The 27,331-nt window shown below is 42.9% G+C and overlaps 1 protein-coding gene across 1 annotated transcript in view; it reads left to right on the top strand.

Annotated features, from left to right (window-relative positions):
* LOC109877115 (low-density lipoprotein receptor-related protein) overlaps window positions 1-27,331 on the top strand; it is a 75,729-nt gene that overhangs the window by 14,126 nt on the left and 34,272 nt on the right. Inside the window, exons 8-16 of the mRNA XM_031817171.1 lie at window positions 1,692-1,860; window positions 1,949-2,117; window positions 2,218-2,440; window positions 14,883-15,002; window positions 15,108-15,326; window positions 16,504-16,812; window positions 17,230-17,445; window positions 20,222-20,371; window positions 20,478-20,729. Coding sequence (XP_031673031.1) covers window positions 1,692-1,860; window positions 1,949-2,117; window positions 2,218-2,440; window positions 14,883-15,002; window positions 15,108-15,326; window positions 16,504-16,812; window positions 17,230-17,445; window positions 20,222-20,371; window positions 20,478-20,729 — 1,827 coding nt within the window. The remainder of the gene's footprint in view (window positions 1-1,691; window positions 1,861-1,948; window positions 2,118-2,217; window positions 2,441-14,882; window positions 15,003-15,107; window positions 15,327-16,503; window positions 16,813-17,229; window positions 17,446-20,221; window positions 20,372-20,477; window positions 20,730-27,331) is intronic.

Raw genomic sequence — 27,331 nt, 5'->3', positions numbered from 1 at the left:
TTTATCCGTTTTTTTTCTGTAACATCAGTTCTGTGGCACTCACAGACAATATCTTTGCAGTTTTGGAAATGTCAGTTTTCTTTCCAAAGCTGTCAATTATATCCATAGTCGAGCATCTTTTCGTGACAAAATATCTTGTTTAACCTCTTGATCCTGCCGATACCGGATCCGGGAAGGTGACTACAGGCTCAGCTCATTACCATAACGCAAAATGCGAAACAATATTCTTAGAAATATTTAACCTCCACACCTATACAAGTCCAATAGCTCAAATGAAAGATAAACACCTTGTTCATCTACCCAGCAAGTCAGATTTCTAAAATGTTTTACGGCGAAAACACACCACACATTTATATTAGACCACCACCGAAACAAAAGACCTGCGGTGGCCATTTTGTCCCAGAAAATATAAAATTATAAAAGCAGGATTAAAAAATAAATAATTCACTAACCTTTTGAAAATCTTCATCAGATGACAGTAATAGGACATGTTATACAATACATTTTATTTTTTTTCAATAATATGCTATTTATATCCATAAATCTCTGTTTACAATGACGAGATTTTTGAAAAATGCTACTCAAATGTCCCGGAGATATTATGATAGCTCCGACAGATAACGTCAGATAACAAGCAATACACATGACTAAATATACATGTTCTACATATAGTTACAAAGATACACTTCTTAATGCAACCGCTGTGTTACATTTATTTTTTATGTTACAGAATTCGTTCACTAGGCTACAATATGAGGCGGCGCTCAGATATTAGCTGTATGTCTCCTCTACGTTTGGAGAGCACAGAAACCCAAAATGAACCACATAAATATTCCCTTACCTTTGATGTTCTTCGATCAGAAGACGTGGAAGGAGTTATACTTACCCAATACATCGTTTGGTTTCAAGTTGTGTGTCTCTGTATTAGCATATGCTAACAGCTTCAGCTGAAATGCACCCAAAATTACTTCTGGTCCCGCACTCTTGCGCATCAAAACTTCAAAATTATATGTCGACTAAACTGGTCAAACTAAGTGCAGAATCGAGCATTAGGATGCTTTAATCATGTAAAACAAAGATCAGCGCTAACAGATAAACCGAAGTCAATTGGTGCTTCATGGAAAAAGTGTCCGGCGCGCGCAATAGAGTGCCTGTATTTCCGCGTGACCCGAATGATTTCGCCCGCCAAAGGACGGGGGCGCGCTAGATTCTAACAAAGGACGCGTCATTTGAAAGCAGACATCGGGCTGAACACATAGAAACTGTTCCTGGATCCGTAGCTGGTTGGGAAGGGTGGGGGCGATGACATCAAAGTTGTCCCAACTTTGCTGTTGAGAGGAGGGTGTTTGGAAGAAAGGCTGCCCTGGGAGTTCTGCTTTACATACAGACAAAATTTTAACGGTTTTAGAAACTTTAGAGTTTTCTATTCAATAATTATTATATGCATATATTAGCAATTTTGGAAAAAGATATTTTCAGTTTACTATGGGCACGCACTTCCTCCAAAGGGGGCAGTATTCAGCCATAGGATCAAGAGGTTAAAACGGGAATGTTTTTCATCCAAAAATTAAAAGAGCTCCCCCTATATCGAAGAAGTTAAGTTGAGACCCTGACTGAGTTTGATTATGCCTGGAGCCTGCCCTGGACACTGGGTATGTAGAGTTGTGATGTGGTTCCCCCTCTGCTCTCAGGACAATATGGGGTTAGAAGTCTAGTCTGTGATTGGCTGACAGGCCAGCTGTACTGGACCAACCAGAAGACCCGATCTATTCATGTTGGGGCAGCTGATGGGAGCGGATTTGCAACTGTCTTGGCCAAGAACATAGACCCGTTGGAGCTGGTCCTTCTTCCCATTGAAAGGTTGGATCATGTTAATATTTGTGGTACTTTTGATCAGTAGTTGGGGCATTTATCGCAACGATTTGTCATTTTCTCCTTTACTTTGCAGCTTGTTGTTTTGGATCAACAAAGGTCCAGGTGATAAAATTACTCTGGAGAGATCTGGGATGGATGGGATAAAGCAGGAATCTCTGGTGGTCCTCACTGCACAGGCTCCACGGAGTCTGACCCTGGATGTTACAGCTAGGAGGCTGTACTGGATGAGTGATTTTAAAAAGGTTCTTGATATAGTCCAGCTATAAGCAATAGTACTGCTTGTCTGTCCACAGCAATTAACATATTGCCAAAGTAGAACCAATTGTTTTTATTCTTTCTCAGTCCATAGAGACTGTGCGAGTGGATGGGAGTGGTCGCTACAGCTTTCTGGAGTTCTTCAAGAGGAGACCAGCTCAGAGCCTGGCGGTGTTTGAGAGGTGGTTCTACTGGACAGATCAGAAGGGTCTGTGGCGCTCCCCTCAGGACCGACCTAATCAGAAGACCTTTATTCAGAGGACAACACTCCCTGTCCTAGAGGCATACCATGAACAACAGCAGCCAAAAGGTATGGGGCATATCAAATAACATGTTCGAGTGGCAGGTAGGCTAGTGGTTAGTATTGGGCCAGTAACCGAAAGGTTGCTAGATCGAATCCCCGAGCTGACAAGGTAAAAATGTAATTCTGCCCCTGAACAAGGCAGTTAACCCACTCTTCCTAGGCCGCCATTGTAAATAAGAATTTGTTCGTAACTGACTTGCCTAGTTAAATAAAATGTAAAAATATAAAAAATGACAAGCCCGCAGTCCAGCCTACAAGCCCTCAGTCCAGCCTCGACCTATTGCGGACAGTCTGAGCACTGATGGAAGGATCAAATTGTATTTGTCACATACACATGGTTAGCAGATGTTAATGCGTGTGTAGCAAAATGCTTGTGCTTCAGGTTCTGACCATGCAGTAATATCTAACCTAACAGTTTCACAACTACCTTAAAAACACAAGTGTGAAGGAATGAGTAAGAATATTGTGCGTTCCTGGTATAACTCGGATAGTTGTTGTTGCCATCCTGTACCCGTCCCGTAGGTGTGATGTTCTGATATACCGATCCTGTGCATGTGTTGCACGTTGTCTGCCACTGCGAGGACGATCTGTCCATCCTGTTTCCCTGTAACGCTTTCTTAGGTGTCTCACAGTAAAAACATGACAATGTATTGCGCTGGCCACATCTGCAGTCCTCATGCCTCCTTGCAGCATGCCTAAGGCACATTCACTCAGATGAGTAGGGACCCTGGGCATCTTTCTTTTGGTGTTTTTCAGAGTCAATAGAAAGGCTTCTTTAGTGTCCTAAGAACACAGGAGTGATTGTTGCGGATAATGGGCCTCTGTAAGCCTATGTAGATACTCCATTAAAAATCAGCCGTTTCCAGCTACAATAGTCATTTACAACATTAACAAATCAAATCAAATCAAATCAAATTTATTTATATAGCCCTTCGTACATCAGCTGATATCTCAAAGTGCTGTACAGAAACCCAGCCTAAAACCCCAAACAGCAAGCAATGCAGGTGGAGAAGCATTAACAATGTCTACACTGTATTTCTGATCAATTTGATGTTATTTTAATTGACAATGTGCTTTTCTATCAAACAAGGACATTTCGAAGTGACCCCAAACTTTTGTATTTGGATGTGTAGTGTCAGTGCTTGTTGCTGGGATGTCATGCCAGAGTTTGCGAATCTTGTCAATGAAAAAAAATCATTGAAGATTTGGCCATATCAGTCAGTTTTGATGATTGAACTATCTGATTCAATGCATGAGGGAGCTGAGTTTGCCTTTAATTTGTCACAATGCGCCAAATACAACAGACCGTGAAATGCTTACTTACAAGCCCTTAACCAACAATACAGTTCAAGAAATAGAATGAAATGTAAATAGACCGGGTGGCCATTTGATTATTTCTTCAGTAGTCTGATGGCTTGGGGGTAGAAGCTGTTAAGGAGCCTTTTGGACCTAGACTTGGTGGCGGCACTCCGGTACTGCTGTAGTAGAGAGAACAATCTGACTTGGGTGACTGGAGTCAATGACATATTTTATTTTTGTTCCCTTCCTCCGTCACCGGCTTGTATATAGGTCCTGGATGGCAGGAAGTTTGGCCCCAGTGATTTACTGGGCTGTAAGCACTACCCTCTGTAGCTCCTTATAGACAAGTTGCCATACCAGGTGGTGATGCAACTGGCCAGGAGGCTCTCAATGGTGCAGGTGGATCGCTTTTTGAGGATCTGGGGACCCATTCCAAATTTTTTCAGTATCTTGTGGGGGAAATGGCATTGTTGTGACTTCTTCACGACTGTCTTGGTGTTTTTGGACCATGATAGTTTGGTGTTGGACACCAAGGAATTGGAACTCTCGACCCGCTCCACTACAACCCTGTCTGTGAATGGTGTCATGTTCGGCCTTCCTTTCATTGTAGTCCACGTTCCGCTCCTTTGTCTTGCTCAAGTTGAGGGAGAGGTTGTATTCCTGACACCACACTGCTCGGTCTGACGACCTCCCTGTCAGCCTTCTCATTGTCGCTGATCAGGCCTACCACTTGTGATGTCAGCATACTTATTGCTGGTGTTGGAGTCGTGCTTTGTCATGCGGTTGTGGTTGAACAGTGATTAAAGGAGGGGACTGAGCATGAACCCTTGAGGGGCACCAGTGTTGAGGATCAGCGTGGCAGATGTGGTGTTGCCTACACTTACCACCTGGGGGCGGCCCGTCAGGAAGTACAGGATCCAGTTGCAGGGGGAGGGTATTTAGTACCAGGGTCCTTAGCTTAGTGAGGAGTTTTGAGGGCACAAAGGTGAATGCTGAGCTGTAGTCAACGAAGAACATTCAAGCATAGGAGTTCCTTTTGTCTAGGTGGCAAAGGGCAGTGTGGAGTGCGATTGAGATTGCGTCATCTGTTGTGGTTTGGAGTGGGTCTAAGGTTTCCGGGATAATCATGTTGTGAGTCATGACCAGCCTTTCAAAGCACTTCATGGCTACCGATGTGAGTTACGGGTCGAAAGTCATTTAGGCAGGCTACCTTCACTTGACTTGTGACTGACTTGTGGTCTGCATGAAACGTAAGTATTAGACTTGATCAGGAAGTGGTTGTTACAGATTGTGTGATCACGCTCTCTGTAGCAGATGTGAGAAAGACCTTTACTTCTTGACGCTATCTATCCCTTTAGCGTGATAATTGTCATCAACAACTGCTGAATAGCATAGTGCCACATTCACATAATATTACAAAAATATATATATTTATGAAATCACAGGTGCAATATTGCAAAACACAATTTAGCCTTTTGTTAATTAATCCACCTGTCTCAGATTTTGAAATTATGCTGTACAGCGAAAGCAATCCAAGCGTTTGTCTAAGTTTATCGATCGCATGACAAAACATTAAGTACACTTAGCATCAGGTAGCTTGGTCACAAATCAGAAAAGCAATCAAATTAATTGCTTACCTTTGATCTTCGGGTGTTTTCACTCACGAGATTCCCAGTTACACAAATGTTCCTTTTGTTCCATTAAGATTATTTTTATATCCAAAATACCTCCGTTTGTCGTTATGTTCAGAAATCCACAGGAAAGAGTGGTCACGACAACACAGACGGAAAATCCAGATAGTCTCCATAATGTCCACAGAAACATGTCAAACGTTTCTTATCATTCCTCAGGTAGTTTTAAAAATATATATTCGATAATATATCAACCGAGTGTAGGTTTTTCAATAACAGCGGGAGGAACAATGGCGGCTTTACTCAGTTGCGCAAAAACTCACTCAGAGCCCCCACCTATCCACTTACGCAATGTGATCTTTCACTCTCATTTTTCAAAATAAAAGCCTGAAACTGTCGAAAGACTTGAACCCTTATGGAAGCCATAGAAAGGGGAATCTGGTTGATCTCCCTTTAAATGGAGGATAGGCATGCATAGGAACAGAAGGGTTTCAAAATAAGAGGCACTTCCTGATTGGAATTTCCTCAGGGTTTCGCCTGCAATATCAGTTCTGTTATACTCAAAATATTTTCACAGTTTTGGAAACTTTAGTGTTTTCTATCCTAATCTGTCAATTATATGCATATTCTAGCATCTAGTCCAAAGAAATAGGCCGTTTACTATGGGAACTTTTTTTCCCAAAGATACAAATACTGCCCCCTAGCTTCAAGAGGTTAACCTTTTGCGATGAGCAAACCCGTATCCGGGAGCGTAATCAGCCTCAAATCCATTAGCATAACGCAACGGACATAAATACCCCTAAACTTTTCCTATTGATGAAAATCGCAAATGAAATAAATTTATTCAAACACAAGCTTAGCCTTTTGTTAACAACACTGTCATCTCAGATTTTCAAAATATGCATTACAGCCAACGCTAGACAAGCATTTGTAAGTTTATCATGGCATAATGCTATGCTAGGCTCTGCTGGCAGCATTTTCACAAATAAGAAAAGCAACCAAATGAAATCATTTACCTTTAGGAACTTCAGATGCTTTCACTCGAGACTCCCAGTTAGATTGCAAATGTTCCTTTTTCCCAAAATTATTTTTGTAGGCGAAATAGCTCCCGTTTCTTCATCATGCTTGGCTGAGAAATCGACCCTAAAATGCTACAACTATAACGCCAAAAGTTTTTCAAAATTTGCTCCATAATATCGACAAACACAGCAAAGGTTGTTTAGGATCCATTCTCAGGGTGTTTTTAACAAATATATTCGATATTATATCCGTCGAGGCAGTTGGTTTCTCATAAGAAGCGATTGGAAAAATGGCTACCTCAGTATTTTACGCAAGGTTTTCTGCGGGAGACACCATGTGACCACATGCCATATGGTCCCTTACAGCCATTCTTCAAGGGAAATGCCTAAAAAGACGTCACAATGCTGTAGACACCTTGGGGAAAACGTAAGCTCATTCGTAGCTCATTCACAGCCATATCAAATCAAATCAAATCAAATTTATTTATATAGCCCTTCGTACATCAGCTGATATCTCAAAGCGCTGTACAGAAACCCAGCCTAAAACCCCAAACAGCAAGCAATGCAGGTGTAGAAGCACGGTGGCTAGGAAAAACTCCCTAGAAAGGCCAATACCTAGGAAGAAACCTAGAGAGGAACCAGGCTATGTGGGGTGGCCAGTCCTCTTCTGGCTGTGCCGGGTAGAGATTATAACAGAACATGGCCAAGATGTTCAAATGTTCATAAATGACCAGCATGGTCGAATAATAATAAGGCAGAACAGTTGAAACTGGAGCAGCAGCACAGTCAGGTGGAAGTTGAAACTGGAGCAGCAGCATGGCCAGGTGGACTGGGGACAGCAAGGAGTCATCATGTCAGGTAGTCCTGGGGCATGGTCCTAGGGCTCAGGTCAGTTGAAACTGGAACAGCAGCATGGCCAGGTGGACTGGGGACAGCAAGGAGTCATCATGTCAGGTAGTCCTGGGGCATGGTCCTAGGGCTCAGGTCCTCCGAGAGAGAGAGAGAAAGAAAGAAAGAGAGGAGAGAATTAGAGAACGCACACTTAGATTCACACAGGACACCGAATAGGACAGGAGAAGTACTCCAGATATAACAAACTGACCCCAGCCCCCCGACACATAAACTACTGCAGCATAAATACTGGAGGCTGAGACAGGAGGGGTCAGGAGACACTGTGGCCCCATCCGAGGACACCCCCGGACAGGGCCAAACAGGAAGGATATAACCCCACCCACTTTGCCAAAGCACAGCCCCCACACCACTAGAGGGATATCTTCAACCACCAACTTACCATCCTGAGACAAGGCTGAGTATAGCCCACAAAGATCTCCGCCACGGCACAACCCAAGGGGGGGGGGGGGGCGCCAACCCAGACAGGATGACCACAACAGTGAATCAACCCACTCAGGTGACGCACCCCCTCCAGGGACGGCATGAGAGAGCCCCAGCAAGGCAGTGACTCAGCCCCTGTAATAGGGTTAGAGGCAGAGAATCCCAGTGGAAAGAGGGGAACCGGCCAGGCAGAGACAGCAAGGGCGGTTCGTTGCTCCAGAGCCTTTCCGTTCACCTTCCCACTCCTGGGCCAGACTACACTCAATCATATGACCCACTGAAGAGATGAGTCTTCAGTAAAGACTTAAAGGTTGAGACCGAGTTTGCGTCTCTGACATGGGTAGGCAGACCGTTCCATAAAAATGGAGCTCTATAGGAGAAAGCCCTGCCTCCAGCTGTTTGCTTAGAAATTCTAGGGACAATTAGGAGGCCTGCGTCTTGTGATCGTAGCGTACGTGTAGGTATGTACGGCAGGACCAAATCAGAGAGATAGGTAGGAGCAAGCCCATGTAATGCTTTGTAGGTTAGCAGTAAAACCTTGAAATCAGCCCTTGCTTTGACAGGAAGCCAGTGTAGAGAGGCTAGCACTGGAGTAATATGATCAAATTTTTGGGTTCTAGTCAGGATATCTAGCAGCCGTATTTAGCACTAACTGAAGTTTATTTAGTGCTTTATCCGGGTAGCCCGGAAAATAGAGCATTGCAGTAGTCTAACCTAGAAGTGACAAAAGCATGGATTAATTTTTCTGCATCATTTTTGGACAGAAAGTTTCTGATTTTTGCAATGTTACGTAGATGGAAAAAAGCTGTCCTCGAAATGGTCTTGATATGTTCTTCAAAAGAGAGATCAGGGTCCAGAGTAACGCCGAGGTCCTTCACAGTTTTATTTGAGACGACTGTACAACCATTAAGATTAATTGTCAGATTCAACAGAAGATCTCTTTGTTTCTTGGGACCTAGAACAAGCATCTCTGTTTTGTCCGAGTTTAATAGTAGAAAGTTTGCAGCCATCCACTTCCTTATGTCTGAAACACATGCTTCTAGCGAGGGCAATTTTGGGGCTTCACCATGTTTCATTGAAATGTACAGCTGTGTGTCATCCGCATAGCAGTGAAAGTTTACATTATGTTTTCGAATAACATCCCCAAGAGGTAAAATATATAGTGAAAACAATAGTGGTCCTAAAACGGAACCTTGAGGAACACCGAAATTTACAGTTGATTTGTCAGAGGACAAACCATTCACAGAGACAAACTGATATCTTTCCGACAGATAAGATCTAAACCAGGCCAGAACATGTCCGTGTAGACCAATTTGGGTTTCCAATCTCTCCAAAAGAATGTGGTGATCGATGGTATCAAAAGCAGCACTAAGGTCTAGGAGCACGAGGACAGATGCAGAGCCTCGGTCCGATGCCATTAAAATGTCATTTACCACCTTCACAAGTGCCGTCTCAGTGCTATGATGGGGTCTAAAACCAGACTGAAGCATTTCGTATACATTGTTTGTCTTCAGGAAGGCAGTGAGTTGCTGCGCAACAGCCTTCTCTAAAATTTTTGAGAGGAATGGAAGATTCGATATAGGCCGATAGTTTTTTATATTTTCTGGGTCAAGGTTTGGCTTTTTCAAGAGAGGCTTTATTACTGCCACTTTTAGTGAGTTTGGTACACATCCAGTGGATAGAGAGCCGTTTATTATGTTCAACATAGGAGGGCCAAGCACAGGAAGCAGCTCTTTCAGTAGTTTAGTTGGAATAGGGTCCAGTATGCAGCTTGAAGGTTTAGAGGCCATGATTATTTTCATCATTGTGTCAAGAGATATAGTACTAAAACACTTGAGCGTCTCTCTTGATCCTAGGTCCTGGCAGAGTTGTGCAGACTCAGGACAACTGAGGTTTGGAGGAATACGCAGGTTTAAAGAGGAGTCCGTAATTTGCTTTCTAATAATCATAATCTTTTCCTCAAAGAAGTTCATGAATTTATCACTGCTAAAGTGAAAGTCATCCTCTCTTGGGGAATGCTGCTTTTTAGTTAGCTTTGCGACAGTATTAAAAAGGAATTTCGGATTGTTCTTATTTTCCTCAATTAAGTTAGAAAAATAGGATGATCGAGCAGCAGTAAGGGCTCTACGGTACTGCACGGTACCGTCCTTCCAAGCTAGTCGGAAGACTTCCAGTTTGGTGTGGCGCCATTTCCGTTCCAATTTTCTGGAAGCTTGCTTCAGAGCTCGGGTATTTTCTGTGTACCAGGGAGCTAGTTTCTTATGAGACATTTTTTTAGTTTTTAGGGGTGCAACTGCATCTAGGGTATTGCGCAAGGTTAGATTGAGATCCTCAGTTAGGTGGTTAACTGATTTTTGTCCTCTGGCGTCCTTGGGTAGGCAGAGGGAGTCTGGAAGGGCATCAAGGAATCTTTGTGTTGTCTGTGAATTTATAGCACGACGATATAAAAGGAGTCATTGGCATGAGGAGGTTTCAAGAAATGCGGCACTTACTGGTTGGATTTTTATCTGGGTTTTGCCTGTTACATCAGTTCTGTGGCACTCACAGACAATATCTTTGCAGTTTTGGAAACGTCAGTGTCTTTCCAAAGCTGTCAATTATATGCGTAGTCGAGCATCTTTTCGTGACAAAATATCTTGTTTAAAACGGGGAACGTTTTTCATCCTAAAATTAAAATAGTGCCCCCTAAATCCAACTGGTTAAATAACACCTGAACCACGTCAGTTGAATTGTATTCAATGTTTAGTTTACATCCCAATATTACACCTCCAAATACACCTCCGCTGTCTTCAACCAGGATCTCAGCGATCACTGCCTCATTGCCTGTATCGCTACGGAGCCGCAGTCAAACGACCATCCTTCAACACTGTCAAACGCACCCTAAAACACTTCTGTGAGCAGGCCTTTCTAATCGACCTGGCACGGGTATACTGGAAGGACATTGACCTCATCCCGTCAGATGAGGATGCCTGGTCATTCTTTAAAAGTAACTTCCTCACCATTTTAGATAAGCATGCTCCGTTCAAAAAATGCAGAACTAAGAACCGATATAGCCCTTGGTTCACTCCAGACCTGACTGCCCTCGACCAGCACAAAAACATCCTGTGGCGGACTGCAATAGCATCGAATAGTCCCCGTGATATGCAACTGTTCAGGGAAGTCAGGAACCAATACACGCAGTCAGTCAGGAAAGCTAAGGCCAGCTTCTTCAGGCAGAAATTTGTATCCTGTAGCTCCAACTCCAAAAGGTTCTGGGACACTGAAGTCCATGGAGAATAAGAGCACCTCCTCCCAGCTGCCCACTGCACTGAGGCTAGGTAACAGTCACCACCGATAAATCCATGATTATCGAAAATTTCAACAAGCATTTCTCAACGGCTGGCCATGCCTTCCGCCTTCCGCCTGGCTACTCCAACCTCGGCCAACAGCTCCACCCCCCCCGCAGCTACTCGCCCAAGCCTCTCCAGGTTCTCCTTTACCCAAATCCAGATAGCAGATGTTCTGAAAGAGCTACAAAACCTGGACCCGTACAAATCAGCTGGGCTTGACAATCTGGACCCTCTATTTCTGAAACTATCCGCCACCATTGTCGCAACCCCTATTACCAGCCTGTTCAACCTCTCTTTCATATCGTCTGAGATCCCCAAGGATTGGAAAGCTGCCGCAGTCATCCCCCTCTTCAAAGGGGGAGACACCCTGGACCCAAACTGTTACAGACCTATATCCATCCTGCCCTGCCTAACTAAGGTCTTCGAAAGCCAAGTCAACAAACTGGTCACTGACCATCTCAAATCCCACCGTACCTTCTCCGCTGTGCAATCTGCTTTCCGAGCCGGTCATGGGTGCACCTCAGCCACGCTCAAGGTACTAAACGATATCATAACCGCCATCGATAAAAGACAGTACTGTGCAGCTGTCTACATCGACCTTGCCAAGGCTTTCGACTGTCAATCACCATATTCTTATCGGCAGACTCAGTAGCCTCGGCTTTTCGGATGACTGCCTTGCCTGGTTCACCAACTGCTTTGCAGACAGAGTTCAGTGTGTCAAATCGGAGGGCATGCTGTCCGGTCCTCTGGCAGTCTCTATGGGGGTGCCACAGGGTTCAATTCTCGGGCCAACACTTTTCTCTGTATATATCAATGATGTTGCTCTTGCTGCGGGCGATTCCCTGATCCACCTGTACGCAGACGACACCATTCTATATACTTCTGGCCCGTCCTTGGACACTGTGCTAACCTCCAAACGAGCTTCAATGCCATATAACACTCCTTCCGTGGCCTCCAACTGCTCTTAAACGCTATTAAAACCAAATGCATGCTTTTCAACCGTTCGCTGCCTGCACCCGCACGCCTGACCAGCATCACCACCCTGGATGGTTCCGACCTTGAATATGTGGACATCTATAAGGACCTAGGTGTCTAGACTAGACTGTAAACTCTCCTTCCAGACTCATATCAAACATCCCCAATCGAAAATCAAATCTAGAGTCGGCTTTCTATTCCGCAACAAAGCCTCCTTCACTCACGCCGCCAAACTTGCCCTAGTAAAACTGACTATCCTACCAATCCTCGACTTCGGCGACGTCATCTACAGAATTGCTTCCAACACTCTACTCAGCAAATTGGATGTAGTCTATCACAGTGCCATCCGTTTTGTCACTAAAGCACCTTATACCACCCACCACTGCGACTTGTATGCTCTAGTCGGCTGGCCCTCGCTACATATTCGTCGCCAGACCCACTGGCTCCAGGTCATCTACAAGTCCATGCTAGGTAAAGCTCCGCCTTATCTCGGTTCACTGATCACGATGGCAACACCCATCCGTAGCACGCGCTCCAGCAGGTGTATCTCACTGATCATCCCTAAAGCCAACACCTCATTTGGCCACCTTTCGTTCCAGTTCTCTGCTGCCTGTGACTGGAACGAATTGCAAAAATCGCTGAAGTTGGAGACTTTTATCTCCCTCACCAACTTTAAACATCTGCTATCTGAGCAGCTAACCAATCGCTGCAGCTCTACATAGTCTATCGGTAAATAGCCCACCCATTTTTACCTACCTCATCCCCATACTGTTTTTATTTATTTACTTTTCTGCTCTTTTGCACACCAATATCTCTTCCTGAACATGACCATCTGATCATTTATCACTCCAGTGTTAATCTGCAATATTGTAATTATTCGCCTACCTCATGCCTTTTGCACACAATGTATATAGACTCCCCTTTTCTTTCCTCTACTGTGTTATTGACTTGTTAATTGTTTACTCCATGTGTAACTCTGTTGTCTGTTCACACTGCTATGCTTTATCTTGGCCAGGTCGCAGTTGCAAATGAGAACTTGTTCTCAACTAGCCTACCTGGTTAAATAAAGGTGAAACTAAAATAAAATAAATAGACAGTCTAACTAAAACTGTTTAACATAGTAACATTGGGTTTTTGTTTATTAAAAAATCAAGTATGTATATTAATGTTCCACTGAGGCCAAAGAGGGCGCTTTAGATTATTGACTGCAGAAAAGGGTTGTTTCAAATGATAATCTGGTGAGTAACTTTTTTTTAATGTGTTTTTAGGTTTTTGCTCAATCTGATTGTGTGGGCGTGGCCTGGCCCCCTGATGCATGTGGCTCATGACTGAATTTCACGTCACAAATGGCTTACTAATCAAGACTTCGGACCAAACTTTATTATTACCATCGCTGTCCTTCCTGCATCATGAACCTGTCGCACTCTGAAGGCCCCGTCCAATGGGTTCGCCCCTGAAGGCCTGGGTTCGCCACTACTCGAACAGGTCTATAATAAATAGAAAAGCTGCTAAGATATTCATGTTTCAAGAAAGGAGTGTATGTGTGGCCTGGCGAAGCAGTTTTATCTACTGACAATGGAAGCTGATAATTGTCTCGAAGAAATGTACGAGTCTTCACTGTTGGAAACCGATCCAAATGGCCGCAATACATATCAGCGATATTCCTTCTACTGTATCACGCTTACCCTGGAGGTATGGGGCGTATCACGCTTACTCTGGAGGTATTTTATTCAACTTCTTGATGCACCCATTCCGTTAGCAGGATCATTTTTGTCAACATCCGCTGAATTGCAGGGCGCCAAATACAAATTAAATTACTAAAAATATTTAATTTTCATGAAATCACAAGTGCAATATAGCGAAACACTGCTTAGCTTGTTGTTAATCCACCTGGCATGTCGGATTTAAAAAAATCTTTAGAGCAAAATCTATCCAAGTGTTTGTTAGGACATCTCTCTCAGCAGACAACATTAAACAGCTAGCAGCAAAGTAGATTGGTCAGAAAAGAAATAAAATGAATCCCTTACCTTTGATCTACGGCTGTTTGCAGTCACGAGACTCCCAGTTACACCAATGTTCCTTTGGTTCCATAAAGATTATTTTTATGGAACAAAATACCTCCATTTGGATGGCGCGCTATGTTCAGAAATCAACAGGCTCGAGCCGTCACGATGGGGCAGACAAATCCAAATAGTATCCGTAAAGTTTGTAGAAACGTGTCAAAAGTTTTATACTCAATCCTCAGGTTGGTTTTACAATATATAATCGATAATAATTCAACCAGGACTGTAAGCTTCTTCAATAGGAGAGCGAGAAATGTCTCCTCCAAGCTGTTGCGCATGCAAAACGCTGCTGGCACCCAGCCATACAATGACACAATGTGATCTTTCTTGCTCATTTGATGTCTGGTTGATATCCCTTTTAAATGGAGCAAAGGCAGGCAATGGAATAGAGCTTTCAGGAAAAAACGCACTTCCGGTTTAGATTTTCCTCATGTTTTCACCTGCATTATCAGTTATACTCTAACAATATTTTGACAGTTTTGGAAACTTTAGTGTTTTCTATCCTAAACTGACAATTATATGCATTTTCTAGATTCTGGGCCTGAGAAATAGGCAGTTTCATTTGGGTACGTTTTTCATCCAAACATCAAAATACTGCCCCCTACACTCAAGAGGTTAGCTACCTTGTTCAGTGGCAGAATGACAGATTTTACCTTGTCAGCTCGGGATTCAATCTACCAACCATTTGGTTACTGGCCCAACGCTCTAGCCACTAGGCTACCTACTGGTCATATCATGCGAAGGCTAACATCTTTGTTGTTGGAGAACTCCATGTTGTTTTTTAAATATTTTTTTTGAAGCTCCATCAGCCTGTGTAAAGTCTGGCTGCCAGCTCTGCATGCTGACTCTGGACCCGCCTGCTGGGTTCACCTGTACCTGTCCTGATGACAAACTGCTCATGGCAGATGGCTCATGTGAATGTATGATTACCATGTATTACAGAATTCTAACCCTGTTTCTTTCTCTGCTAGTTCTGGCACTTTGGAGCATCTGTTGAGCAATGTACTTGTTATTCTATCACACAGATCCCAGGTTTGCTTATGCAACATCCACAACACTGAACTTGTTTGAGTTGAAAGGGAAGGAGCTGATCAAGACAAAACTGCTGACTACGGATGACGTCATGGAGTCTTTTGACATCGACTGGAGGGGGGACTGGGTCTACTGGGCGAACAGCACTGGTCATGTGATGCGCTGGAGCCTCAATACCGGCCAAACAGAGACTGTCCCTACGCTGAGACCAGGTACATGTTTTACTCTCCCAACCAGAAATCAGGTACATATAATGGAGCCATATTGTGCAGGTTTAGTGTTTGTGTGCATATATGCATGTACACTGAACAAATATATAAACGTAGCATGTAAAGTCTGTCCTATATTTCGTGGCTATGCCGGATTAAGTGATATGACATGCTATTCTATAAAATAATTTATCTGTAATATCTGATTAAAGTAACAAAGGGAGAAGCTATCCTATCGTAAATACTGTCATTATGCATTCTAAATAACTGCCCATTTCAAAAAGGAGATTGCAATAAATATTTACTCTGATCTGCGCTTCGGTAGATTGGTTGTCGATGGAAGGCCGGTTTTTCCTTTATGATCTCTGGTCCTCTGAATGTCTAGTGGTGAACTGGAGCGTGGTAGAATTAATACTGTCCTCTCCTAGCCCACGTTTAGCGACTTCTTCAACTCAACGGCTAGGAGGTATCACTTCTGGAGTGAATGAGAGTTGAAAGTTCATACCAAGTTGCCCTACTTTTAATTAAGCTCTTGCTATATTCTGGCTGGTAGTCAATTCATCCTTCCTGTGTGTAGGTCATCACCTTCACATTGAAATTCGAGGCTATATTCGTTAGGTTCTTGCTGAGGTTGTCTTAGTTCTGTAGGTGGTTTTTGTCCTTTCAACGTGGGGACCTCAAGTCCACATGTCCTTGGAACAGCTTATTATCTGAGCCCTTTTAACATAGGACGGTCGCCCTAACGTCCTCGGAACAGTTATATTTTCATCAAGGGCTTTAAAAAGGAGGGGAGAGAAGGGTGTTTCAGTTTATAACCAATGTTTGGGGTGTGTGTGTGGAGTGGGTGGGGTACTGAGGAGCTGAGAATGTATTTTGCGATAAACTCATTGATTGGCTGGGCCAATGCCCTCCCAGGCCCACCAATGGCTGCATCCCTGCACAGCCATATGAAATCCATAGATTAGGGAATGATACATTTTTCAATTGACTGATTTCCTTATGAACTGTAACACGGTAAAATCTTAAATTGTTGCTTGTTGTATTTTTTTGTTTCTCTGCCAATCATATATCTATATCAAACATTAGGAATGCCTTCCGAATATTGAGTTATGTTGGTTCATTCCCTCTCCTAGCCTGTTCTGGTCCAGTATATTCATGTTGTGCTGTCCTTGTCTCCTAGCCTGCGTGGTGTTAGTAGACCAGAAGATGAGAAATCTGTACTGGCTGTCATGTGATGAAGCCTGTGTTGGCGTCACTAACATGGATCAGGGTTACCCACGGAGACTGTACCAGTCAGGCAGTGAGGTAAGAGATGTTTATCTGGACTGGCAGCGGCGGAGGCTGTACTTGCTGGAGGCTGGCTGGATCCTATCCATGAGACTGCCAGGAGGAAACCCTAGGAAAGTCCTGAGAGTGGAGGGACATGTCGCTGGGCGCATTGTTTTGGACCTACAATCTAACACACTGCTCTGGAACACAGAGGGGGACGGTCAGTATCACTTACTGCAATATTATCTTTAACAGTGATTCTGTCTCCTATAATGCTTTTTCTTGTGCTCCTCGGTGTTGAGCTGGTCATCTGGTTAGGAATGATCATGTCGTGTGGGGATGGCGGGGCTGGTGCAAACGCAACCAAAGTGACTGAAACGCAACCATGTACAAATTATTATAACATTTGAGCATCTCACCAATTTATTTTACACCTATGTATTTTCAGTTTGTGCGATATGGGTGTTGGAGAATTGTTTATTTTGACATAAATAGACTTTTCTAAACATTAAGAACCAGATTGATCTGAACTTTGCTATTGGAAGGCTACATCGGTGTTCGCCACTGACTTTGCACATGGACTTTAATTAACAGCCGGTTGCTTTCGCCTTACCACTCAAACAAGTTATTTGTGTAGATCTGAAGATCATGAGTCTGTTGAAGTCCCAGACTCACCTGGTAGGCAGAGAGTGGAATGTCCCTGGTTCCATCGTGGCCGCTCATTCTCCACTCCTGGTGTCGCTGTTTAATGATGTCATCACTGTGTGGGACCGGCGGGACAGGAGGCGTGTCCACGATGTCCCTGTCGGACCAGGCGTTGTCAGGGTGATCGTGGCTCTGGATGTAAAGGAAGGTTAGTACAATAGCGTCTAATGTATAGTGAACAAAAATATAAATGCAACATTGAACAATTTCAAAGATTTTCCAGAGTTGCTTCATTGAAGGAAATCAGTCAATTGAAAGAAATAAATTAGGCGCTAATCTTCAGATTTAAAATGACTGAAGGCACAGACCCACCCACTTGGCAGCCAGGCCCACACACTGGGGAGGTCATAGGCCCAGCCTATGCATTGCTTGCTGTTTGGGGTTTTAGGCTGGGTTTCTGTACAGCACTTTGAGATATAAGCTGATGTACGAAGGGCTATATAAATAAATTTGATTTGTTTTGAATAGGTTTTTCCCCAGCAGGGTTTTATTAGACTGAAATAAAAGCATCTCAACCTTGCTTTGACGGCAACTAAAGGACTTCCCACATTTAGTCCTAATTTCACATTTCCTTGTAGAAGATGAATGTGAACATCATCCAAGCATCACATGGAACACAGCCAAATTCATTCCATAAACCAGTCACATGTTGCGCTGACTAAAAACAAATAAATTGCCCACCTAACAGCTAGACTTGTTTACAATGCATCACATATCTGGTGAGCATGAGACTAAATTAATGTTAATAAAAAATGCCTTTGACCTACATTCTTTGATGGCAGCCATGTTTGTTTGTATTTGAGAAGCAAACTCCCTAATGCCATTTACTATAAGACTAAAATAAACCAAGTAAAAGATGGATTTACATTTGTTTTTCTTCACGAGGCAAGTCCGTTAAGAACAAATTCTTATTTACAATGACGACCTACCGGGGAATAGTGGTTTAACTTCCTTGTTCAGAATGACAGATTTTTTGTTTGTCAGCTCAGGGATTTGGTCCAGCAACCTTTTGATTACTGGCCCGACGCTCGAACCACTAGACTACCTGCCGCCCGTGTGCCCATTGCCTGAAATATCAACTTAGTTTGGCCACTTTTCAGCATTTTACAAATTTTCAATGTACTACTTAGTGTATGTAGGATAAAAGTAATTTAGTATGACAAACCACAAAGCAAATCACCTCACATTTCACCCTAAATACAAACCTAACTGTAGCGTGAAAGCTAAACAGGGTTGCCAGATATTGGTAAACAATTATTTAAGGTGTTTGTAGTGGGGATAATTTTATTTGGAGGGGAGTAGTTGGAGGGATTTATCAACTAAAACCCCTGGAAAAGGGGGTCCGAGCTGGCAATGAAAAATTAGCCCCCGACTGTGGAATTGTTTTTTGAACTGTAATCCAACTCAGGAACATGGGCTTCTATCTAGAGCGCTGACTTTCTGACCTGAATATCACGGACGTCATGATTTGACCTCGTATATTTCCGGAGTTCCCAGTTGTCTTGAAAGCACCATAAGTCAGTGGCGTGAACCATCCCTAAACTTCGTTTAGTATACCTGTCTGGGAACGGTTTCCGCTAGAGGAACCCCTTGCCAACAGCCAATGAAATTGGAGGGCGCCAAATACAAATCAACAAATCTCATAAATCAAATTTCTCAAACATGTATTAGGGACTATTTTAAAGGTGAAATTATCGTTAATCCAGCCACAGTGTGATTGCAAAAATGCTTTACAGCGAACGCTCCACAAACGATTTAGGTCACCACCAAGTCACAGAAAAACCCCGCCATTTTTCCAGCCAAAGAGTTACAAATCACAAATGGAGATCAAATGAATCACGAACATTTGATCTTCATGAGATGACACTCATAGGACTTCATGTTATACAATACAGATGTTTTGTTCAATAAAGTGCATATTTATATCCAAAAATGTCATTTTACATTGGCGTGAAACATGCAGTGATTTTGCAGAGGCATACCGATTAACAGAAATACTAATTATAATTGCGAATGAAAATACAGTTCTGCATGGAACTTTAGATACACTTCTCCTTAATGCAACCGCTGTGTCAGATTTTTTTTAAACGTTACGGAGAAAGCATACCATGCAATAATAGGAGTACGGAGTTCAGAGCCCATACCAGCCCCAAAAAATATCCGCCATGTTGTGCAGTCAACATTAGTCAGAAATAGCATTATACATATTCACTTACATTTGATCTTCATCAGAATGTACTCCCACGAATCCCAGTTCCACAATAAATGTTCAATTTGTTCGACAAAGCTAATTTACATCTATATACCTCCTTTTGTTATGAGCAAATGTCTGATCTGTGGAAACACTGGAAGTGCTTGGGCTCTTGTCAAAAAAGTTTGACTGGCTCAGTGATGCCTCAAATATACATTCCGCAACAGTGAAATGGGCTACTTTATACATGTAAGAATTCAAACTGTTAGAAAATAAATAGCCTATAGTTAATTAGCAGGCAACGTGCTTGGGTTGAGGGCAGCGCAGATTAATACTCCTGTTCAGCAAAAATCAGATTGAGTGTATTCTAACATCCCTCCCCTAGAAAAACTCATGCTGGGGGAACCATTAGATATATGGAACTCAAACGTGAAAGGTTAGAGGCCTTATATTGTCCCCAATGATCACGTTGTTTAATCAGCTTCTTGATATGCCGCATAACATTTGTGTACAGAATTTGAAAAGTTTGCTTGCAACATCGCTGGGATTTTCTTTTCATCATAACACTTTACATGTTGTATTTATATTTTTGCATTTAAAGTTGTATTTAAAATCTCAGGGGGCTTACGTTGTGTAAAGAAAGGTTAGTGGGATCATTAATGTCTATAATTCCATATGAAAAAGCAATTCATTCGAAAATGATTTTAAATGGATGCACATGTTTCCAACTCAGTGCCTCCTGCTCAGCCAGTCTGTACCAGTCCATCAGTGAGGTGTCGGGGCTCAACTTTGTGCATCTCCCAAACTCAGCTGTGTGACACATTGAGAGACTGCCCTGATGGTTTCGATGAGGAGTCCTGCATTACTAAATGTCCAAACCGAGGTAGATATATTAATGCGTTCTGATATTTGATACTGCTTTGCCACCCAGAAAACCCCTTTAACCCTCTTAACCTTTCTTCATGGTCCCTCTTATGTGTGTCTCCCAGGTGAGTTCCGGTGTAAGGACAGGAGGAAATGTATTAAGAGGAGTCTGGTTTGTGATGGACGCGCTCATTGCCATGATGGCTCAGATGAGATTGGCTGTCCAACGATCGCTGCTCCAACATCCCAAACTGCCCCCCTGAAGTGCCGTATGGGTTCTAGACTGTGCAAGGATGGTAGAGAGTGTGTCCTGCACAGCCATGTTTGTGATGGAGAGGTGGACTGTAAGGATGGATCAGATGAACAGGACTGTGGAGGTGAGTCTGATTTCTGACTGGTCAGTCGGGACGTTTTCTAAATCGACTAAGTGTCTGACGGTGTTTGTAAAATGGCATGACGTCCCAAAAATGGGGAACCGGACAGAACTGCCACTTGCAGTACACGGTCAACAATGTGACAAAGGTTATTGAATGTTTTTGTAGGGCTGTCAGAGTTAATCAGTTAACGTAAGTTAATCTTTTTGAAATTTTAGTGCGCAATAAGCGCATTGTCTGAAAGCGTGTAATATTAGGTCAAAAGACATCTCAAATCTACAATGCCATGTAATGCATATTAACATTGCACTTAAAGAAAGTGTGCGTTGTCAATTTACCTAATTTTGCTAACCGTTACCTTAGACAAAGTCAAGACATCAATGTTCTTGGAATGTTTTTTGTATGAATCTTAAATGATGGCTCACTGAATAGGCAGGGGGGTTTATCAAAATAATTTAGGCACGGCACGCTTTTGGACTCATTCAGCAGTTTTTACTGATTAGGTACAATACCATTCGAAATGAATGTTGAAAGTTTAAATTATATTCCTAAAACATTAGTATAAAATGATGCCATGGCTGTCTCCTGTTGACTACACATATAGATAAATATCCTAACTAATATGCAGAAAAGGTTATTAATAGTACATGTTACAATCTACACAAACTGTACATCTGCAAGAATCATGTATATTTTTTAACGAGTACCTTATAAACTGCACACGCACCAAAAACCCTCATTCAAGGGTTTTTCTTTTTACCATTTTCTACATTGTAGAATAATTGTGAAGACATCAACTATGAATTAGCACATATGGAATCATGTAGTAACCAAAGTGTTCAAATCTAAATATATTTTATAAATTAGAAATTCTTCAAAAAAGCCACCCTTTGCCTTGACAGCTTTGCACACTCTTGGCATTCTCTCAACCAGCTTCATGAGGTAGTGACTTGGAATGCGTTTTCAATTAGCAGGTGTGCCGCCTTAAAGTATTTGTGAAATGTGTTTGAGCCAATCCGTTGTGACAATGTAACGAGGGGTATACAGAAGAGAGCCCTATTTGGTAAGAACAGCTCAAATAGCAATGAGAAATGACTGTCCATTTTAAGACATGAAGGTCAGTCAATTGGAAAATGTCAACTTTTGAAGTTCAAGTGCAGTCGCAAAAACCAAGCACCATAATGTAACTGGCTCTAATGAGGACCGCCACAGGAATGGACGACCCAGAGTTACCCCTGATGCAAAGGATAAGTTCATTAGATTTCCCAGCCTCAGAAATTGCAGCCCAAATAAATGCTTCACGTAGTTCAAGTAAGACGCATCTCAACATCAACTGGTCAGAGGAGACTGCGAATCCAGCCACCATGGTCGAATTGCTGCAAAGAAACCACTACTAAAGGACACTAATAAGAAAGACTTGCTTGAGCCAAGAAACACAAGCAATGGACATTAGACCGGTGGAAATTTGTCCTTTTGGTCCGAGTCCAAATTGGAGATTTTTGGTTCCAACCGCTATGTCTTTGCGAGAACAGATCTCCGCATGTGTTTTTCCCACCATACAGCATGAAGGAGGTGGTGTTACGGTGTGGGGCTGCTTTGCTGGTGACACGGTCACAGCATTCTGCAGCGATACGCCATACCATCTGGTTTGGGCTTAGTGGGACTGTCATTTTGTTTTAACAGGACAATGACCCAACACAACTCCAGGCTGTTTAAGGGCTATTTTAACAATACGGAGAGTGATTGAGTACTACATCAGATGACCTGGCTTCCACAATCCCCCGACCTCAACCAAATTGAGATGGTTTGGGATGAGTTGGACCGCAGAGTGAAGGGAAAGCATCCAACAAGTGCTCACCATATGTGGGAACTCAAGACTTGGAAAAGCATTCCAGGTGAAGCTGGTTGAGCGAATGCCAAGTGTGCAAAGCTGTCAGAGCAAAGGATGGCTATTTGAAATATATATTTAGATTTTAACACTTTGGTTGCTACATGATTCCATATGTTGCATAGTTTTGTCTTCGCTATTATTCTGCAACATAGGAAAAATAAGGAACCGTTTGCTTGAGTAGGTGTTCTAACACTTTTGACCGGTAGGGTTTATCCGCTCTAGGTTTATGCTTGTTGTAAAAATTCAGAAAACAAAACATATTTTACATTTGTTTAAAGATTAACTTCTTGTTAATCCAACCACTGTCAGATTTATAAAATGCTTTTCGGCGAAAGCATACCTAGCCCAGAACATAGCCTAGTTGAAACATTATTACAAATAGTAACCAGCCAAGCAGAAGTGTTACAGAACTCAGAAATGGAGAGAAAATTAATCCCTTACCTTTGATCTTCATATGGTGGCATTCAGAAGACATTCATTTACTCAAATGTTCCTTTTGTTCGATAGTCTCTTTATATCCAAAAACCTCTTTTATTCAGATTTTCTTCAGTAATCCACAGGCTCAAACGCAGTCAAAACAGGCAGACAAAAAAATCCAAATTGTATCCGTAAAGTTCATAGAAACATGTCAAACAATGTTTATATTCAATCCTCAGGTTGTTTTTAGCCCAAATGATCTATAATATTTCAACCGGACAATGACGTCGTCAATATAAAAGGTACACAAGAAATGCACTCTCTCGGGATTGCGCATGAAAAAGCTCTGACACGTAAGGTTCCACTCATTCAGACTGGTCTTACTCCCTCATAAGAATACAAGCCTGAAACTATTTCTAAACACTGACATCTAGTGGAAGGCATAGGAAATGCAAATTGAGTCCTAAGTCGCTGGATACTGTAATGGCATTGAATAGAAAACTACAAAACCAAAACACAATACTTCCTGAATGGATTTTTCTCAGGTTTTCGCCTGCCAAATCAGTTCTGTTATACTCCGAGACAATATTTGAACAGTTCTGGAAACTAGACTTCTCTATCCAAATCTACCAGTTACATGCATATCATATCTTCTGGGCCCGAGTAGCAGGCTTCTTAATTTGGGCATGCTTTTCATCCGAATGCTGCCCCCTACCCTAGAGAGGATTTATATATGTCACTTATTAGAGGATAACCTTTGGAAATGTCCACTATTTTGTGATGTTTTGATAGGGGATCACAAACAGGAAGAGGAACAATTTAGAAATATTTATTTTGAATTTTTAAAGCCACATGGAAACTTGGATAAACCTATACATGGTTGGTTAGATGAGAATTTATAGAAGGCTTCCATTTATATTTTGGAATGGCAGATTTAGATTTTGGTGGTCTGCATCAAGGACAAAGGAATAAACCACTAAGGTCAATGAATCACGACCTGCCATAGAATATCTGCAGTGAGTGATAAAAAAACAAAATTCTTACAATTTAGCAGATTAACACTGGAGTGATATATGAGCAGATGGTGTGTGAGTAGTGATACTGGTGTGCAAAAGTGCAGCAAAGTAAATAAAAACAATATGGGATGAGGTAGGTAGATCGGGTGGGCTATTTACAGATGGACTCTGTACAGCTGCAGCGATCGGTTAGCTGCTCAGATAGCTGATGTTTAAAGTTAGTTAGGGAAACGTAAGACTCAGCTTCAGAGATTTTTGCAATTAGTTCCAGTCACTGGCAGCAGAGAACTGCAAGGAAAGGCGGGCAAAGAAGCTGTTGGCTTTAAGGATGACCAGTAAGATATATCTGCTGGAACGCGTGCTACGGGTGGGTGTTATCGTGAGCTGTGAAGGCAGAGCTTTACCTAGCATAGACTGATAGATGACCTGGAGCCAGTGGGTCTGGCGACGAATATGTTACCGGGGCCAGCCGACTAGAGCATACAGGTCGCAGTGGTGGGTGGTATAACGCGCTTTGGTAACAAAACAGATGGCACTGTGATAGACTACATCCAATTTGCTGAGTAGAGTATTGGAAGCTGTTTTGTAGATGACATCGCCGAAGTCGAGGATCGGTAGGACAGTCAGTTTTACTAGGCTAAGTTTGGCGGCGTGAGTGGAGGCCATTTTTGACTTTCAAATCGTGGTATTGATGTGTAGCCAGTGACTTGGGGACCGCCCAGAATTATCTGCACCATTTGAGGAAAATTCAAACTGCATTCTAAGTTCTGTGACCTCCTCCCCACCCCCACACACTCCTATGACAAAATCAAATCTATTGCTGTTTTAAGCAATTGGTCTTGTCGTCATGTTGACTAAACTTTTATACTAACATCACCAAACTGAGGTCAAACGGAAGTGTAATGTGGTTCAAATGTTGCCTTGTGTAATGTAGTAACACATACTATCCACATATTGGAAAGTAGCGTAATACAGCTGATAAAACTGTGGGTTTACAAAACTGAAGAAAGTCTGCTCAAACTGTCTCAGGGAAGCGCTTCTGCATGCTTGTCATCCTCACCATGGTCTTGACCTGACTGTAGTTTGAAATTGTAACTGACTTCAGTGGGCAAATGCTCACCTTCAATGGCCACTGGCACTCTGGCGAAGTGTGCTTCGTGGATTTAATCCTGGTTTCAACTGTACCAAGCAGATGTTGGATAGCATAAGGCATCTTGTGGGCGAGAGGTTTCATGTCAACATTGTGAAGAATGCCCCATGGTGGGTTTATGGTATGGGCAAACATAAGCTATGAACACAATTGCCTTTTATCGATGGCAATTTGAATGCACGGAGATGCCATGAGATCCTGAGGCCCATTCATCTGCCGCCATCACCTCATGTTTAAGCATGATAATGCATGGCGCCATGTCTCAAGGATCTGTACACAATTCCTGGAAGCTGAAGTATGGCCTGCATACTCACCAGACATGTCACCCGTTGAGCATGTTTGGAAGACTGTGTACGACAGCATTTTCCAGTTCCTGCCAATATCCAGTAACTTCTCACAACCATTGAAGATGAGTGGGACAATATTCCACAGGCTGCCATCAACAGCCTGATCAACTCTACATGAAAATGGAAAATGGCGGTCACACCAGATACTGACTGGTTTTCTGATCCAAGTCTCTACCTTTTTAAGGTACCTGTGACCAGCTGATGCAAATCTGTATTCCCAGTTGTGAAATCCATAGATTAAGGCCTAATGATTGTATTTCAATTGACTGATTTCCTTATCAAATCAATTTATAAAGACTGTACACCAGCAGAGTGCTATAAAGTGCTATACAGAAAACGAGCCTAAAACCCGAACAGCAAGCAATGCAGACGTAGAAGCAAGGTGGCAATGAACTACCTAGAATGGCAGGAACCTAGGAAGAAACCTATAGGAACCAGGCACTGAGGGGTGGCCAGTCCTATTCTGGCTGTGCTGTGTGGAGGGTATATGGCCATTTAAGGCAAGATTGTTCAAAAGTTGATAATGACCACCAGGGTCAAAACAATCATTGGTTGTAGAGGGTGCAACATGTACTCCTCAGGAGTACATGTCAATGGCTCTTCATAGCTGAGCAGTGAGGTTGTTGTGGGGGGGGGTCGAGGGAGCTCAGTAAAATCTTTGTTGCGTTGATATTTTTAAGTGTACAATGACATATTGACTGCGCGGGCTGGCAAAACCCTGGATCATTTTTATTCTAACTTCTGCGACGCATACAAAGCCCTCCCCTGCCCTCCTTTCGGAAAATCTGACCGACTCCATTTTATTGCTCCCAGCCTATAGACAGAAACTTAAACAGGAAGCCTGTGCTCAGTTCTGTTCAACGCTTGAAGATTGCTTCGTTTTACTCGGACTGGGATATGTTCGGCATAGCGTCGGACATTAACATGGATAAATATGCTGATTCGGTGAGCGAGTTTATTAGCAAGTGCATCGGTGATGTTGTACCCACAGCGTCTAAAACATTCCCCAACCAGAAACCGTGGATTGATGGCAGCATTTGCAAAACTGAAAGCACGAACCACTGCTTTTAATCAGGGCAAGGTGACTGGAAACATGACCGACTACAGTGTAGCTATTCCCTCCAAGGCAATCGAACAAGCTAAGCGTCAGTATAGAGACAAAGTAGTCGCACTTCAATGCCAGACTGCATCCCCAGCCGCGTCCTCAGAGCATGCGCAGACCAGCTGGCTGGTGTGTTTACGGACATATTCAATCAATCCTTATCCCAGTCTGCTGTTCCCACATGCTTCAAGAGGGCCACCATTGTTCCTGTTCCCAAGAAAGCGAAGGTAACTGAGCTAAATGACTATCCGCTTCGTAACACTCACTTCCGTGCTTTGAGAGACTAATCAAGGACCATATCACCTCCACCCTACCTGACACCCTAGACCTACTCCAATTTGCTTACCGCCCCAATAGGTCCAAATCAAATGTATTTATATAGCCCTTCGTACATCAGCTGATATCTCAAAGTGCTGTACAGAAACCCAGCCTAAAACCCCAAACGGCAAGCAATGCAGGTGGAGAAGCACGGACAATGACAACGTTGTCCACAGACAACGCAATCACACTGCCCTAACCCATCTGGACAAGAGGAATACCTATGTAAGAATGCTGTTCATCGACTACAGCTCAGCATTTAACATCACAGTACCCCCAACTCGTCATTAAGCTCCCCGCCCTGTGAAACTGGGTCCTGGATTTCCTGACGGGCCGCCCCCAGGTGGTGAGGGTAGGTAACATC

Source organism: Oncorhynchus kisutch, unplaced genomic scaffold (genome assembly GCF_002021735.2).
Source record: "Oncorhynchus kisutch isolate 150728-3 unplaced genomic scaffold, Okis_V2 scaffold952, whole genome shotgun sequence".
NCBI lineage: Eukaryota > Metazoa > Chordata > Actinopteri > Salmoniformes > Salmonidae > Oncorhynchus > Oncorhynchus kisutch.
Note: the sequence above shows the minus strand (reverse complement) of the source record. Positions and strands in the feature narration are given on the sequence as shown.